Below are 18109 nucleotides of genomic sequence, written 5' to 3'. Positions count from 1 at the left end.
CGGCTGGATAAAAATATATCTACCCTTACGGTAAGATTCCCAGGCTGGGAATTCTCTGAGCATCCCGCCTCCAGACTGGGGGCACGGGTGCTGCCTTTTCTACAAACAATCTAGCGGCCACTCGGGGTCCCCAGGCAGTGGTGACCGGGTGAGCCGTCTCGGTGCCCTGCCGTGCTCTGGGACCGAGAGGGGCTCTTACTGCTGCTGGGGAAGAGGCAGGCCGGGCTGGGCAGGGGCGACAGGATGCAAAACACGGCTCCTTTTCCAACCTGTTTATTTATAAGCAGCCGTGCTAAGAGACAAAAGCGTAATAACCAGCACAAGGTCTTGCCGAGTGCGGGCCATGGCTCTCAGCCACCGCTGAATTCTACTCACTGAGTTCTCCCCGCGACCCTGGGGCCAGACATCCTGTCATGGTCCCCGGGAGACCTGAGCGAGCTGGTGGTGGAGGCTGGGTTTGAACCCCGCAGCCTGGTGTTCAACCGGTGGGCAGGCTCCTCTCGAATCTAATTCAAGAAACATCGTTTGGAAGGCTCCTTTCAGTTTCCTGATCCTGCGGAACACCTCCGCAGGTCACCCGAGACTGGCAGACCCAGGGGGGCGTCTCCCCCGAGAGAGGCCTCCCCACACCTCCCAGGTGGCCCTCATTATCCGCATCTCTGCTCGCTCAAGGCCGCCTGTCAGTGGCACACGGCACTCTGCACTTGACCCCGGGTGCCCTCCCTCCTCAGTCTTCCCAGCGACGCAGCCTCCAAGTTGATCTGTTTTCTTCACTGCTCTGGTCCATCCCTCATTGTTTTCTATTGAGGTGAACTTTTCGTAACACAAACCACTGAGAAGTGCACAGTGCCGTGGTATTCAGTACAGTCTCCCTGGTGTGCAAGCCTCTCTACCTAGTTCCAGAACATCTTCCTGCCCCTCGTGCCCAGGAGCACTCACTCCCCAGCCGCTCCTGCCCACAGGCCCCGGCACCTGCGGATCGACTTTCTGACTCCAAGGACTGGCCTTTTCTGGACATTCCATACAAACGGAATCCTACGTGGCCCTTTGTGCCTGGCTTCTTCCCCGTGGCATCATGTTTTCAGGGTTCACCCGCATGGGAGCCTGTGTCCGTGCTTCCTTCCTTTTTCTGGCTGGATAATATTCCACCGCGGGGATGGGGCCCAGCTTGTGCGGCTGTCCGTCCCTGATGGATGCTCGGGCTGTCTCCACGTTGTGGCTACTCTGAGCAATGTGGCTGGGAATGGTCCCGTATCTGAATCCCCATCGGTCTTCCACGGCAGCACGGGATTCCGATGTCACTAACCCTCAGCGGCCCCCGATCCCCTCTGCCGTTTTATGATGACCGTCCCAGTGTGTGTGAAGTGTTGCCCCTCCACTTGGAAAGCAGAGCAGAGACGCCACCCGACCACCCCCAGGAACTGGATTCCCAAGGTCACCCTGGAACTCAAACCCTCTGCCCTCACAGCCCAGGGCCCTGCAGCCCCCCCCCCCCCCCCCCCATGCTGACTTTATTTGCAGGGAATGTGTGGAATGCAGAGAAAGATCTTTGGGTACAGACTGGGGCCGGCAGAGGCCGCTGACCCCGCCCTTGGGAAAGAGCCGGGGCAGATAACTCGGAACACGCCCCTCTCACACCCAAACTTCAGAAGCTACTCTGGGCCACAGGCTGGTCACAGGAACGAACTCCCTCGGGCTCTCCAGAAAGCTGCAGGTTTCTTTTTTTCAGAATCAGAACACAAGAATGAATCAGTACAGGTCACTTCTAAAATAAAACACACACAAACCCACTCAAACTTGGTCTTGGTATTTCAAAGACAGACCTTGGCTCTTGTTGGCTTTTCTTTCAGCTAAGAACGGTGGTGGGGCAGCATGGACCCATTATCCTAATGGGCTCCCATCCGGGAGTTTCCTCCAAACTGACCCCTTCAGCCACAAAACTGTTTGATTTTCTACCCTCAGCCATTCAGGAAACAGATGAGCAGCTTTCAAAAAGGTCTGTTTTGCTTTCTAGAGAGACAGGTCACTGGACAGCCAACCTTGGATCCCATCTCTGCCCCCTCCTGGAACACTGGACCCATGGGTTTGGCAGAGTGCCAACTTCTCTGGGTCTCGGTTTCTCTGCCATAAAATGGGTTGTTGGGAGAATGAAGTGAGTTAACACGTGAGTTGCTTATCTCTACCTGTGCCGTATCTCCACCTGCGTCAAAACCAGCAAGTACCCCTCCCTTACATAGAACAGGCTATCTGGGTAAATTTCTCCAGGACTGGGTTCACACAGACATATATAATGTGAAATATATATTCATTCCATTACATATGTTCCATTTGTTCTTTGGCTGTGATTTCAGGAGTGACTATGGCCAACTTACATAGCTTTGATCTTACTAATAGATTCTTTAAGCCTGTCGCCCCTGATCTTTGGTAGGGATCTCCCTCTAGCATGTTGTCAGCAGCACTGGTCATTGTAGCCGTGCTGTCTCTGGGCCAGGGATCGAGAGGAAATTACAGAGACTTCCATCTGCCAAAGAAGGAATTCTCCAACATCTAACTGCACTGTTGGTATCAAGCTCCTCTATTACTCTGAAGTGTAACTTCTTTCCCTCTTCCAAGGAGGGTTGTGCTTTTTGGCGGGGGTTGGGGAAGGACAGATTAGAGACTTATTCTGGTAGGGCTGGAAGCCACGAAGGCCATGACCGTGGAGAGTGGCTGTCAAGGAGTCGATCTTACTTCAAGAGTCAGGATCCAGGCAGCTAAGACCCAAACCGTTTCAGCTGAGGCTCAAAAAAGACTAATCCATTCGGAAGTCAAGTCAAGCTTTATCGACGATGTGGATTTACCAGGAGCCGCTGTAAAAATTGGAACCAACCAGAATGGCTTCTCCATCAAATTGTTTTATTAGGTTAATTAAACAGCTTAAAGACGATTCATTTTGTTCGGTACCCTTCTAGAAAATATTTCAAGTTTTAAATGAACTTCCAATACATAAAACAAAATTACTTTACCATAGACAAATTTCAGATCAAAATACAACACTCTGTTTCTGTTTTCTTACAGTTATAAAATCCAGTCGATACAAACTACATAAAAAAGATAAAACACTTTCACTGATCCTCGGTACAAGAGAACAGCACGACTGCAGATGTCCCCCAAGCACAATACCCGCGCTCGCGGACGGGGATCAACCCGCAGTTACACCCCACAACACACTGAAGCAGGTGAACAAAGTGCGTGCTACCAGACTGGACACAGGGAACAGACCCTTTGTGCATCGGTATTACTTGTAAACCGTCAAGCAACTCTGTAAGAAACGTTACGAATTCAAAAAGTTACTTCCACTTTGCTAAATTTCATACCAGCAAAGGAAGAGAAAAAGTTACTCCACAACACAAACGGATACATTTGGACCATGGTAGGCTGGAGACGTGACAGTTCAGTGAAATCAAGTCAGCACAATTTCTCTACTGTCCTACTGAGTTTGAGGAGTACAATTCTACAAGCTGCAGCTTTCCGGTACCGCAAAGATTTTCAACTGTCCATACAATGTCTTTCCTTTAGCTTCTGTGCATTTCACTGCAAATCTTTTTTTTCTTGTTTTTTTTTTTTTTTTTTTTTTTTTTTTTTTTTTGTTTGTTTGTTTTTCAAGCAGGAGGTGTTTCCTGGAAGACCGGGATACCTGTCACACAACACAACCTCCAGCGAACACACATCTGAGCGGACTGCTCCACTCGGAATCTTATCAGATAGTAAAAGCCGCAGGGTTTAAACTAGAATGACTCTGTATGCGCCATGTCGGGAAACATAAATTATATGTTAATTAAACAAAGACTGCTGTTCAACCAGATGAATTCGGATACCGTGTCCTCTGAACTTGGTATGTGTGAAATCTTCCTTATGGCACAGAAATCATCAAAGTGGCCAATCAAGAGGGTGCTAAAAGCCAGTTCTTGACAAGGGCAACTACCACGCATTTATGCCTGATGCCATGCAGGCCATGGGCCCATCGCTGGCCGTTCTGCCAGGCTCGGGGCCCACCGTGAGGACCAGCCCTAAATATCGGGAGAGTCAAACTGAGCTTAAGGTCCTGCTTTAAGGAATTCCCTTAATGGTTTGCTTCCAGCGGGAGATCTGCCTCAGTGAACAAACCAAACGAACGTACCGCTGTGTCATGAGTTACCATGGGTCTCATTCACAGATCGAGACAAGCTTCTCCGTTACTGGGGACACACAGGGATGGCACGAAGTCTGCCCAAGCCTGCCTAACGTGCTTCCTCACTGTGGTTGCTGAGGAGGGCGGGAGCGGACGGGGGTGCAGCGGGGAGCTGCTCGTAGCAGAAGCAGCGCGGCCCGCCCCGGTTCAGGGAGGGACACCCGTGCACGGCGGGGCTGCCGTGAGCGCTCGACTCCTGGGCCGAGGCCATGATTCCCGCTGTTCGGCTGTCAGAATTCACAAATGGGAGGATTCGAAACAAAATAGGCATTGCTGTGTCCCTGGCGACAGGGAGGGTGCAGGAATGAGGAAACAAATGAGAGCTGTGTTACAAGGAGTCAAAAAAAAAAAAGCATCCCATCAGCAGAAAAAGCCACTGATGGCTGAATTAAGCGAGTGTTGCTAAAGAGTCTGTGCTTGTCTCCACTAAAGGCCTCTTGATACATCTCCTGCCATAAAGTTACCTGCCCCGCGGAATGTGACTGTTTTCACGGAGAACCTGAACTCTGAGGTCCCATGGAGGGAAGAAGATGCTGTGAACCCACGTAAATTGGTTTTTAAGCTGATGACACCCTTTTGCCCCATGCACCAGTTCCTACATAGTTGTTTTTTTTTTGTTTTGTTTTGTTTTTTAAACAAAGCGTTAAGAGTCAAAGTCAGCAAGCACATGCTAGGTTAACAGTAATACATGTTATCTTCTGGAGTTTCTTCTGAAGCAAAAATCTCTTTTGAAAAAAATATGAAAAGATGGTCTCTCTGATTGTAAACGAGCAATTCTGATTTCTGATTCTACTCACAATTTGAGCGGCGTGTTTTGAAGTCAGAGCTACGGAAGAGTAAAAGGAGACCACGGTCTTGCTATGCTCTCCCGAACGCTCGAGAGCACGGTGCAGGTCCCAAGCCCCCAGATGAGCCCCACGGCGGGTGTGCAGGCGGCCGGGGCCCAGGCCAGTCTCCCAGGAGCCCCCAGTAGGCCTCGCCAGGCGATGGGGGCCACACAGTGCCTTGAGGCTGGGTGCTGAGGTAGTACGTGTGGCATCTGGAGCCCCTTCTCTTGGCTCAGCGAGGAGCCTGTGAGGGAGGTGGCCGAGCTGGGCCCCCGCGAGGCTCTTCTTGTCTAGAGCTGGCCATGCCTCAGAGGGGAGGCTCTGGCCCTGAGCTCTACCCAGGAAGGAGCAGGGCGGTCTGGACTCTGGGAAGCTCCCTGGAGCCTGGGGGACAGGTCTGGCTCTCTTGCAGCCAGGGCCAGCTGGCTGTGGAAAGTGCTAGTCACAAAGGCTGGGTTAGGAGCTCCCAGAAGATGCCTTTTCAGTAAATATTTTCAGGCTAACAGGCTGGGAAACAAGAAGAGGGTGTTTTTTTTTTTTTTTAAATTTTATTTATTATTATTATTATTTTTGTTTGTTTTGTTTTCCCCTTTCCCCCCCTTTCTGGGATACATACTTTATATGCAGTTAAAACCCCTAGTTGGGACAGGTGTGGGATGAGGAGCAGAGGCAGGGCGGGAAGGCCAAGCAGAGGGCGTACGTAAGAGGACCCTTGAAAACAAGACCAGAATGACCTCTCCCACCCTGACTGAAGTCCTAACTGGTGCAGAGAGACGTGTCAACTGAGGACGAGCCTGCTTCCTGGAGACCCTCCAGCAGGGTCTTTGGGCAACCACAGTGGGACGTGGGGAGGAAAGCCAACACTGGTTCAAACAGAGCTTATTAGTAAGCCAAGACGACTCGAGAAATCAGAAAATACACCCAAGAGATGGGGGAGCCCAGACAGCCCCCCTCCACCCCTGAGGACCTGGGTGCACACCTTGGCTAATGCTTGGTTCCTCTGTTTTGGGGCAGATCTTCGCCAAGACCGGGGAGGGTCGGAAGAGACACATGGAGTGAGGGGCAGCCTCCCTCCCCTCCAGGACTAAGACTGCCTTGTAGCTTCATAGAAGAGGGAAAGCAAAATCACAAGAGGAATCAGATCCCTTGGAAACTCTTCTCAAAGAACGATAAGACTTCATTGAGCTGGAAAGGGTCTGGAGAGGTTGGCCAGCCAGGGGGCCCAGCATACAAGCCCCCTCGAGAGCATTCCTGGCCTTGGTTACCTAAGTCCTACTTGAAAGAATGCAATTTTTACTTATCAGTTTTCTTACATCTGCAAAGATACCGACAGATTTCAAGCAAAAAGTAGATAAAAAGCAAGAATCGTGGTTCCAGTTAACAATACGGTTTTAGGGAAATCTCTAGAATTGTGCCTATTTCTGAAAGTTCTGCTGAAGAAGGATGTGGCTGTCGGCCAGAGGCCACAGTCAGGAGGCTGTGGACAGGAGGTGGTCAGGGAGGAGAGGAAGAGGGAGCACAGGTTGAAAGGAACAAAGGCTCTTCTCCCCAAAATCAGTGCAGAAGTACAAACTCACCCACCCCAATTTTTTTTTAACTAAGCTGTTTGTCTGCAAGGAGCTTTGGAGACAGTGACCCATATCTAGCCACAAAGCACTCATGCACAGACGTGGTCATGCCGCTGGTCATGCTGCTGCAAGGGCTCTCCTAGGTGGCATGTTCAAAGACAAGCGCTCAGTGCCACGGAGGGTTCCTACCTTACCGTGAGGCCACTCTGTCTCAATGTCCGCTGTTCGCCTGAGCCACGCACACCTGCGTGTTCTAAACAAGTCCTCACAGGCCTGTGTCTCAGGCCTCTCCAATGGTGGCACCTGGAACTGGCGGCTAAATGCCATGGTCCCAGTGTCCATCAGTGCAGCCGGGGGACCAAGTAGTACAGACACTTCCTTTTCTGGCTACCAGTCCCACACACAAACACTATTCTTTTTTTTTTTTTCCTTTTAAATTTATTTTTTAAAACTATGCTCTAAGCCCAAAGTGGGGCTTGAGCTCACGACCCTGAGATCAAGAGCCATACGCTCTGCCGACTGAGCCAGCCAGGCGCCCCATTCTTGTTTTTCAATACTTGGCTTATGTTCAAATTATCAGTGATTCCCCGCCCCACCCCTTTTTTCTTTTTCATTTAGGAACTACCTTTTCTAAACCTGGATATGAGACTATTTAGCCATCTATCAGATTGTCACAGCGCTGGGGGAGCCTCACACCCAACAAACACTTAATCCCTCCGAGCACTTTTCTCAGCCTTCTAGGTCTTTAAACACGTCGCTAAGAAAAGTGTCACAAACGGCCAGGGCACCTGTGGCCGTTTGCAGCAGCGCTGTCTGTCATGACTGTGTCGTCCACTTCTCAGCCCTGTCAGCCCTGTTCCTCCTTCCTTTGCTTATTCACAGAGAGAGCAGAACGGCTTTACAGAATGCCTCTCATGCTGCCACATCTGCTGGTCCCTGGGTGGGAACCAGAGAGAAAGTGACCGTATGGAAGGGTTTAAGGAGCTCACTTTCTGAATCATCTACTTAAATAGCCCTACTTTATTTGAAGGTGCAAAAGTGCTACACATACACACACACACACTTGTAACACAAATTTTGTTTGTTTAAGTTTCACATGGCATCCAAGTTGAGATAGAACAGGTATACTGATCTGGAGCAGAGATCTAAAATATCTACAATTTATGTGACCAGTGTAGGTCACTACCTGTGACATCTTAGGGGAAAAACAAGAATTAAACTTTGGTAAAGAGTTTTAAGGGTTTCCTTAGGCAAATTCTTAATTGAGGTTTATCTAAAACAACTCTCAATGTTCCAAGCACATATTCTAGGATGGTTCAGCTCTACAGAATCACCCTGAATTCAAATATTAGAGCAGCGGAAGGACAGCAGCGGCAGAGGTCCAGAAAGCAAATCATTTTATCAACACAAATGTTCGTTTACTTATAGACCTCTTGGTAGCAGAGGTTCGAATGGGGAAGTGCGAAGGCGAGGATACACAATGAGGGCAGTGCTGTCCCCTTCCCTGGGGCTCACCATCAGGGACCCGAGGCTGAGGTGAGTGGCCACAGTGGCCATAGCTACGGGTGAAACAGGGGCTGCCAGGTTCTCACCTTCATTATGTGCCTGATCTTCGAAGCAGCCCAAAGAGGTAAACACCCCCGTTTACCCTACATTTGCATGTAAGGAACCGGACTCTAGGGCTGCGGGACTCCTGAAGGTCACAGTCTGCAGTCCTGGTCTTTGAACCCACCCACACCCAGCACCATGGCCTGGATCCTTGCAGCTACTAGGTTTGCCTGGGAAAGTACATCAAGTATTTATACATGTTTTCCTCAAAATAACTGAAATAAAAAGGTTGGGGCTCAAAGGCCCTAAGTCTTGGTTCGCTCGGAAACCACTTGGGGAAAGTCTCACGCCTGCTGCTAGCCCCAGGAGATGTGGATGTCCTGTCATGTGGGGGGAAACTCCGCCTTTCGTTCTAAAAAAGTACAGGCTGGAAAACTAGATCACGTAGAGCACAACGACAGTTCCGTTGTTAGGTCTCACCTGGTCTATAAGTGATTCGTACACTAGGTCTTTAGGAATGGGCGTAACTCTTTTGGGCACTGGGGATGCTGGGTCATTCCCGTGAGAAACCACTCTGGGAAGGGAAGGTCTGACTGCAGGAATCTGTGGACCTCACGGCTCTCCCGAGCTTACGGACCAGGGAAGTTGACAGACACAGGCGAGAACAGAGCCACGTGCAGAAGGCACGTTCCACTGATGCTCAAAGCAAATCCACTCACGCATCATTTTAAGTAGAACACAATTCTGTGTTGTGTGGTCAACCTCAAACCTGTACTTCGGAAACACTTTTAGATTTCATTTTAAAACCCTAGACTGGGGCGCCTGGGTGGCTCAGTGGGTTAAAGCCTCTGCCTTCGGCTCAGGTCATGATCCCAAGGTCCTGGGATTGAGCCCCGAGTTGGGCTCTCTGCTCAGCGGGGAGCCTGCTTCCCCCCGCCGCCCCCCACCCACCTGCCTCTCTGCCTGCTTGTGATCTCTGTCAAATAAATAAATAAAATCTTAAAAAAATAAAAAGAAAACCCTAGACTGTGAGAACCAAAAGAGAAGAGGAATCTACTAATGAACCTCAATTTTTATCAAAATTAAAGATTCTTGGGAAACAAATTTATGGAATTACACTTAAGAGCTCCTTAAGCTGCTCGCAGTAGCACCTTGTAGACAACGGAGCACAACGGCCCCGAGCAAGTCCACTCCAAATGCTGGGTCTGATTCCACAGACACCTTCTCCCGTCTGGTCCTAGCGGGATGGGGCGCAGGCCCTCTGTTTTACACAGCAGTGCTGTTTCAATATACTACTTCTCTACGTTATGAAAACACAGTCTTTTAAAGACTCTTTAAAGTTCAAGTTGAGTTTCAAGTAATCACTTTGCAGCAGCTCTAGGAGAATGATTGTTCCTCCTGATTAAAAGTGCCTATTAAAAAAAAAAAAAAAAAAGTAGTAAAATGGAAAATATGCCTTAGAGAATTGTATTCCTCAAGGCCGCCCGCTGCTTGCTTCCAGGCTTTTGTTAAAGGACAGAATGTGTTGAATTCTCCTAAATTGGCAGGGGATCAAGCACAACACTACATAATGAGGTAGCCGAAAACGGAGTTTTTCCTATAAACACAAAGAACAAGGGAGTAAGTGCAGGTAATTCTCATCCCCCTAAACAGGAAACATGATAAAGAGAGCTACGTATAGTCATGTTTATACCAAGTTCACAGGTTTAACTGGAAAAAATGTAACTCAAGCTTCTAACGTTCACTTTATTCGTAATTGATGAGGAGAAAAATAAAAACAAGGTATTTTCAAATCTATGATTTTTGTGGAAATGCTAAAAATAAAGATCTAATAAATGTAATTTGCTGACCAGAAAGAAGGATGAGCCTGCATCTGCTTGGGATCCGAACGATCTGGAGTGGCCGTGTGTCAGTACGGGTCACGTGAATGGCCGGATCCGAACGAAGCCACGTGTGCACTGACTGCGCGGGCTGCCTCCCCGCTCTGGCTCGTGACTTCTCTAACACAGATCACACTGACGGAAGCATTTACAGCAGCTTCGCTGGGCCATGACGACATCAATATCGAACTCTATAATTAGCCTAAATTTCAGCTGAGCAGCAATTTTAAAGTATTGGTTTTTATCTCAAAAAAGAAAAAGCGAAGGTGACAGTGTTCTGCCACAGGCCATGATGCAAGGCTGTTTTATTTGCAGATATGTGATGTGATGAGGAAGGGGGGGAGTTTAAAGACCCAATCAGATCAGTTAGAGAACTTCGGGGACAGAAGGGAACGCGAACACACTCTCCTCAATTGCGCACATTTACACCAAGGAACAGAGTCGTAACCGAGCTCCTTAGGTGTCACGTAAACACAGGGACGGCCCCGGGACAAAGCTGAGATAGATAGAGTTAGGATTCAAAATAGAATCGCTTCCGAAAAATACACAAGTTTTAAATGTTTTACCAGTTGGCTTGCCAAAAAAAATCGCAGAAGTCTCTATTTCCATAGTATTGACTTGACCACCAGCAGGCAGCAAAGCCTCAACCTGATTTCATGTTCTTCTTCCATATGGGCAAATGGGTTACCCCTCACCAGCATACCACACATCTCTCATTCCTGAACCGGCTAGAAGGAGTACTTCAGGCGTTATTAGCAAGCGAGCAAAATACCTTCTCCAACACTCTAAGACACAATCCCTTCTCCCTCGCTGATTTCAGATGTGGTAAGAAAAGTAGTATAAATGACGCTTCAGATCTTTAAAAGGAAAAAGTGCTTCTCTGTCAAACACGAATACTTAGTACTCCTGCTCTTACGACCTTCATAAATTCTTAAATTTCCTCTGGCTAATGGACAAAGAAAACCAAACACCTTTCAGCTTACATCTGGGTAACTTGTGAAGGACATGTTTGGGGGTTTAAGTTATACCACAAAAGATTATTTTACGACTAAAAATACTTGTACACCTAGGGACGCCTGGGTGGCTCAGATGGTTGAGCAGCTGCCTTCGGCTCAGGTCATGATCCCAGCGCCCTGGGATCGAGTCCCATATCGGGCTCTTTGCTCGGCAGGGAGCCTGCTTCTCCCTCTGCCTCTGCCTGCCTCTCTGTCTGCCTGTGCTCACTCGCTCTCTCTCCCTCTATCTCTGACAAATAAATAAATAAAATCTTTTAAAAAAAATACTTGTACACCTAAAAACTAAGTGGGAGTCTCAAAGGCTGAACAGTGAAATGATAATGGTTTCTGCTCACATGTGAGGTGGGGAAAGAGGCTGCATCTACTGGGCCTGAGAGACTGTTCCCTGTCCGAGGGCGGGAGGCGCTGCACCCATCACAGAGATGTGAGGATCCAAGCAGTATGTTCTGGAAAAGGCTTGGAACCACATGTACAAAACAATAACTAAAACCCAACTCTAAGTGTGATAAACGGCATTACGATTGCTGAGGATAGGGTCCCCAAATCCTACAGAACCATATGGACACCAAAGACGTCTGCATCCGTATGTCAGGCACTTTACATTTTTTTTTTCTTCTGTACTAGGTTCTTACCCTACAACATGAGGCCAGCCCGTCCGTGCACAAAGTTCCAGCGAAATGAGTCGCTCATGGAGAGGACTTCTCAATCCAGTGATAAACATCATTTTGACAACAAGAGTACTGTAACGCAGTGGCCAACCATTTACTGGCTGCCTGGTGTGTGCCAAGCACTGGGATTAGCAGATGGCCAAGAGAGGGTCGCTGCCCACAAGGAGTTGACCATCTAGAGGGAGGGCAGCATGAAAGCTCTCCAGAAATCCCAACAGAATTTTTGGCTGGGGTGCTAGAAGCATTTGCTGATTAAACCCAGGACAGCTTTTCTGTAATAATCGGGAGTCTCCTCTCTCCTTGGCTCCCGAAGGCTCCCCAACTTTGTGAGGGGCAGCCACAGAACAAGGCAGTCTTACCCTTCCCCCTAACCAGGTGCTTAAGGGGGTTCCAGCGCCTTTTAAATCCATGCCAAGTGCCACCTCATTCTTTCCCCAGATAATCAGATGTCTTTATCTGACCACAAGAGACTCTCTGGAATCAAGCAGGCCAGCAAGAAGGCAATACTGCAGTGTTTTCAGCACTCCTTGGAAAACTTTTTGGTTGGGTACAGTGAAGCAGGAATGCACCAAATGGAACTCCAACGGACCAAGGCAGCTAAAGAATGTCTCCAAAAAACCCAATTACTACCACAAGTAATGAGGCACCACGGCAAAGACAGCCCTATCTCTACCAGGTCAGTGTAAGGATGTGCTTCCTGTATGTTGCCTAGGGAACCCCACCCTCCACTTATAAATTATAAAAATGGCACCGTCAAAGCATTGTTGAAGTGGTGACGTAACCAGACCGTTCAGTACAAAGAATATACCATCCATCATTGCCCAAATACTCTTTTTTGGTTGTTGCAGTCTGAGCAAAGCCTACTGTTAGCTATCAATGCCTCACAGCAATGAAATAAAGAACTGATGAAATAAGCAATGAATTTAAAAATTTCTTAGGCCAAATCTTTATAGCCTACCGACTATACCAGTTGGTGAACACTGTTCTTAATCCCACTAAAGAAATGGAAACACCAAGTAAGATTTCCTACCAACTACAACTCTATGAATATTTACACCCAACGTGAGTCTAACTCAGTAGTATAAACTGAAGGGCCATGGGCTCAAGAATTTATCTGAAGCACCAGAAGACAGTAATATATGTAGTCTTGCTACAATTGAAAAAGTAAACATATAGAAACACACTTACCAAGTCACATAACACACACACACATTCTCCCCCTCTCACGCTTCTCCCTCTCCCAGGATACAAGCACTCTCACACACTCACAAAAATAAATCCCAAACAAACCACTTCATCTTAAATTAAACACTTACCTCTTCAAAAAATCTATATTTGGATGCATTAAACAAACAAACGAACAAACAAACAAGCCTACCTTAGACAGCAGCCTAGGAGAGATCCTTTAAATATTCACTGACTCTAACCTGAGACAACTTTCCTTCTGTTGGAGGGATAATGAAAATACATTGCACTTCCCCCAAAGGTATTTTATTTAAAATTTTAAGATCTATCCTCAACTGCCAATTCCAACCTATGCCTGGTACAAGTGCCTTGTGAAAAAGAAGTATTAAAAAATTTGTCAAGAAAAGATGTTTCAAGGCATAAGCGGAATGTTAAACCTGCATGAAATGAGTTAAAATTTATTTCACAATACCGAAGTCACGGTCATTTACAAAAAAAGGTCATAATTAATTTTCGAACATAATAAAATTAAATATATTCCTACACTTCAATGTAGTATTTTAATACATATATTATATATAGGAAAATAACAGTTTGGCACTTAGCAGCTACTGTTGGTGATAGCATCCCATATTATGTGGCAAATTTATTTTAAAAAACATTACCTAATTTCTGCAGCTACTGTGTCAATGAATTGCATAAAAAACTTAAAAAAGAACTGTTTTTATAAAATGAATTGACCAAGTCATGCAGGCACTGAAAGTATTGCAACAGGGACTCATTCACTCCTAAACAATGAACTGTCTCCTTGGAGAGGCCTGGCGTAGACTGGGAAGAATTTTAAGCTTCAGAAATTAAAGAAAGAGAGTTGCTGACTGTCACGGCTTCCATAGGACATCAGTCACTGCTTTAACGTACCCCAGCTGCAACTTCTGAAGGCCAAGGTTCTGTTCTGTACAGGATATGCTACCAAAGAAAATTCACTTTTTCAGCGATTTGTTTCCCCTAAAAAATGAATCTCTAATTGGAAAAAGAAGTTTGCTTTCTCTGCTGTGGTCGCGTGGCTTGTTTTGATAAAAAGATACCCCAGGCATCACTGGGAAGGTGTGCAGACTACAGCTGACTGGTACACAATACAAAGAAAAAAAGGTCAGCTTTGCTTTATACACTGGATTTGACTGTGTTACAGGAACGTGTGGCAAATCTGGCCTAGTGCCTCTGATACAGAAGATAAACACCGCATGCCTTCTTCTACTAGGATCTCCTGCCACACACAACACTCTTTAGAACCCCCACAGGCAAGGCTTCTCCCGGCAACTTTTATAGCATTGTACTGACTCCTAGTAGGTGTAAGAAAAAAAAATCTGCAGAGATGGGGTAACCCTTTTTTCTATTCATGGTGCTGGGGGAGGGGAACATAAGCCATGTTTCATATGCATGTTGTTAACAGCATACAAGCATTCCATCTAGGAAGTTTCCAGAAGAAACTCCTATTCTCAAATTTGTAACCAAAGGATACATTTATACATTTATTAATTATTAAGACAAAATACTGCTTCTTACAGCCATTTACCAAGAGGCGGGAAAAAGCTGCAGGAAACAATTAGAAATGAAGAGCTCTGTATTAAATTGATTAGAAATCTGATATTGCATAAAATTCAAATTATGATGTCATCAAGCACTTTGAAGTCTCTGATTGCACACTAAGGTGGCATAATTTGAATGGAAAACAAAGTATCTTATAAAATAAGTGCTACTAACAACAGACTTCTTCCCCCAACGGGAAGTGGGGTGACATGGGAGTGGGGGGGGGCAGGGAGTGGAGGAAGAGATAATTCGCTCTACTATGAACAGAATGAAATTAAGTTGAGGTAGTTTATTCTACCAGCCAAACTTTACTTATAACATAATTTGTCTAAAACTCTTGCTAGTAAACGGCACTGAGAAAATTCTGCTATAAAGACTAGATTCTTACGCAGGTGTGCGTTCTAAGACAAGTTTTCAATCCTAAACAGTAGTAAACAAGACTTTGTGTGCTTTCGGACAGATTGGTTTTTGATCCCTATATATTTTGTCCGGACAGTTTTTGTAGTCACAGCAGACCTTTATGATGTGTCTGACTTATGTCTTTCTTCTAGAAAATCTCCTACTCTGCTTAATAACCTCGTGTTTATAAAATGGTTCTGATTATTTGCAGGGAGGAACAGCACTGCATGAATCCTTCACAAACTCCAGGAGAACTACCCCAGAAATTATGGCATGATGTATCTGAATTAATACAGAAGTTAGCAACTTCTCTTAAATTCACATGAGGGCTGCAACCTGACTCATGGATTTACTGAAACTTTAGATGACTAAGATAGAATGTCGTAAACGAGAAATTTTATCTTAGTTTCAATTCATGATAATATAGTTTAAAAAAGAGTCTTCGGACACAGTACTAGTAGTAAATGGACACTAACCGGCATACAGTCCAATCTAACATTTTAGGCACAAACCTTGATCGGTCAGGCAGGGTTAGGCATGACATTTCCTTCCAAGTGCAGTAGGAAAGCAATCTTGGTATGTTTGGATATGTTGATTTGCATATATGGATTTTTGTTTGTTTACCAAAGCCAGGTACTCGAACACAGCAGTCACTCAGATATGAGTTCCCTTCAGGGAAAATGCACCTTAGGATTTTAACTTCAATATTTTACATGATATCGATTCCCACTTCCCTTCTCCCTTTGACGGTGACTAGCCTCCGTCTGTCTGCAGACACATCTAAGTGGAGGACAGGATTCCTCCAAGGGAGCTATTTCCACAGTTACGGGTTCTCCCCACCGAGAGCGGAACCTCAGGCTTCTAAGCATGACAGTAAAACCACCAGAGTTACCATACAAAGCCCGGCACACAGAGCAAGTTTCGGCTGCCACCTCTGTTCCCCTCGCAGAAAGCTGTGTCACGGTGCACTTGGTTGGGAGCTTTGCCTCTGCTCCGGCCCCCTCTTCAAGGTGAATGGACACGGATACGGAACAAGCCTTGCTGGAGCTGCAGGCGGAAAAGCTTGCAATTTGCAATGCGTAAGGCTGCGCACCCGGTGCGGCGAAGGTCAGACGGAAGGAGTGGCTTCGTGTGGTGCCAGGTCCCTGTGCTTCTTTTAAACTCACGCACGTAGTCGTAATTGGTACCTAGACCACGAGAAGCAGCAGAGGTGACACAATGTGACTTGGAGTCACTGGGAAACACATCCAGCAACATTACCACGAGGGTCTTACCTGTATCGAGGTCTCCGATAACGTAAATACTGGCTCCTATGGGTACAGCTCCGTACACAAAAGAGGAGCTGGCGGGGATGCACAAGTTCTGGTCGTTAAGATAGATCCATCTGCAAGCGAACACACGGGCAAAACCAAGGACGTCAAGAGGACGACCGCAAGGTCTAGGAAGCTGACAAAACTCGGTGAGCCAACAGTACTAGGCACCGTGCCAGTGAAGCTCAACCCAGGTAACTGCTGAGTTCCTTCCTGCCACTCTGGATACTAGTCTGGCCTGTGCTAGAATGTCACCTGTACTGAAACATAAAGAGCAAGCACTTTTCAACCTGCTTCTTTTGCTCAGCACCATGTTCCTGGGATTCATCTACACAGTTGCTTGCATCGTTAATCTGTTTCTTTTTAAGTGGTATTCCATGACAAGGAGAGACTAGAATTTGTTTATCTGCACACCTGCCCATGTTCATCTGGGGAATTGCCAGTGTCTGGTTATGGTGAATAAAGCTGTTGTGGGCACTGGAGAGTGAATCGTCTTGGTGGATATCATGTCACGGAAGTGACTGGTTATATGGTTTAACGTATATTCCACCGGATAATAAAATGCTGCACTGTTTTCCAAAGGGCTGTGCCATTCTGCCTTCTGATTAGCAGCATCTGGGAATTCCAACCGCTTGGCATCACCTCCTGCTCTCACTCCTGACGGTGTTTCTGACTGTGGCCGTGTTAGTGGTGTGGGCTGAGAAGAGGGAGGCCGGCGGACTCCATGTGCGCTCCCTGGCCATGACTCCGTGTGCGCTCCCTGGCCATGACTCCGTGTGTGCTCCCTGGCCACTGCATCTGTCTTCTTTTGTGAAACGTCTGCTCAAAGAGTTGCTCATTTTTCAAATTGGGGTTTTGTCTTCCCACTGAACTGTAAGATTCTTTGTCTTTTTTATACAAGTCCTTTGTTAGATACATATATCATGAATATTTTCCTCAGCTTATCAATTATCTTTTCATTTTCTTAGTGGAGCCTTCCAAAGAACAGCTTTTAATTTTGACAAGTTCCATTTTTTGTTGCTGTTGTTGCTGTTGTTTTGTTTTTTAAACAGTTCTTGCTTTCTGTGTCCTTCTAGGAAATCCCTGCCTATCCCAAGGTTGCAAAGGTTTTCCTCCCTATACTTTTTACTGGAGATTTCATAGTTTCGGCTTTTATGTTCAGGTCTTACAATGCATTTCAAGTTGCATTTTGGGTATGGTGTAAGGCAGAAGTTCACTGGTCCTCCACACAGATATCTAGTCACTCTAGCATCATTTGCTGAAGAGATGTTTTTTCCCTCACTAAATTGCCTTGGCACTTCTGCTGAAAATCAATTTAATAAGCCCAAAAAGGATCCAGGGCTCCACAAAGAGGTGGCTGATTCCCCCGCTGAGAGAGAAAACACGAGAGGCGTCTGAAGCATCTTATGCTGCCAGACAGGAAGTGCTTACAGAAGGGTGGTGTGTCCAAGGGACACGGAGCTAATAGGAAGGTGTTCCCAATGGCCAAAGTTGGAACAACTGAGCAACAAAATAAATAATGAGAGTACTGGATTTAAAACTCACAGAATAAAATAAATATTCCTGAGTCTATACTGATACGAGTAAGTAACTGAATACATCAAAAAAATAAACAGGGAGAAGGGACAGGTCTTTTCTTTACAGAATTCCAGTTAACAAATGCAGACAGAATGAGGGAGATAGACTAGCATCAGGAAACCACCACAGTTATAGGGACTGCAGCGTGGGTCCACCGACGGGTGCTTAATTAGTGGTCAAAGTTTGAGAAGAAATGGTGCATATTCTCAATGATCGCTTCCAGGATTTTTGTAAAGTAAAAGGAAAGAACGGCAATGCTATATGTTATGGTGGCAGAACCTGAGAGACCCCACCTTAACCAGGTAATCAACGTTAGTGTCACCAGTACTAAGA

The 18109-nt window shown here is 46.5% G+C and overlaps 1 protein-coding gene across 3 annotated transcripts in view; it reads right to left on the bottom strand.

Annotated features, from left to right (window-relative positions):
* Positions 1-2878: 2878 nt before the first annotated feature.
* The window catches only part of GAN (gigaxonin), a 60294-nt gene continuing 45063 nt past the window's right edge, over positions 2879-18109 (bottom strand). For all 3 annotated transcript variants that reach the window (XM_059383633.1, XM_059383635.1, XM_059383634.1), the window contains 2 exons: positions 16163-16272; positions 2879-16075 (listed from right to left, as the gene is read on the bottom strand). In XM_059383633.1, coding sequence (XP_059239616.1) covers positions 15894-16075; positions 16163-16272 — 292 coding nt within the window. In that variant the 3' untranslated portion in view covers positions 2879-15893. The remainder of the gene's footprint in view (positions 16076-16162; positions 16273-18109) is intronic.

The sequence above is a fragment of the Mustela nigripes genome, chromosome 17 (genome assembly GCF_022355385.1).
Source record: "Mustela nigripes isolate SB6536 chromosome 17, MUSNIG.SB6536, whole genome shotgun sequence".
Classification (NCBI taxonomy): domain Eukaryota; kingdom Metazoa; phylum Chordata; class Mammalia; order Carnivora; family Mustelidae; genus Mustela; species Mustela nigripes.
This window is presented reverse-complemented; position numbering and strand designations above follow the sequence as displayed.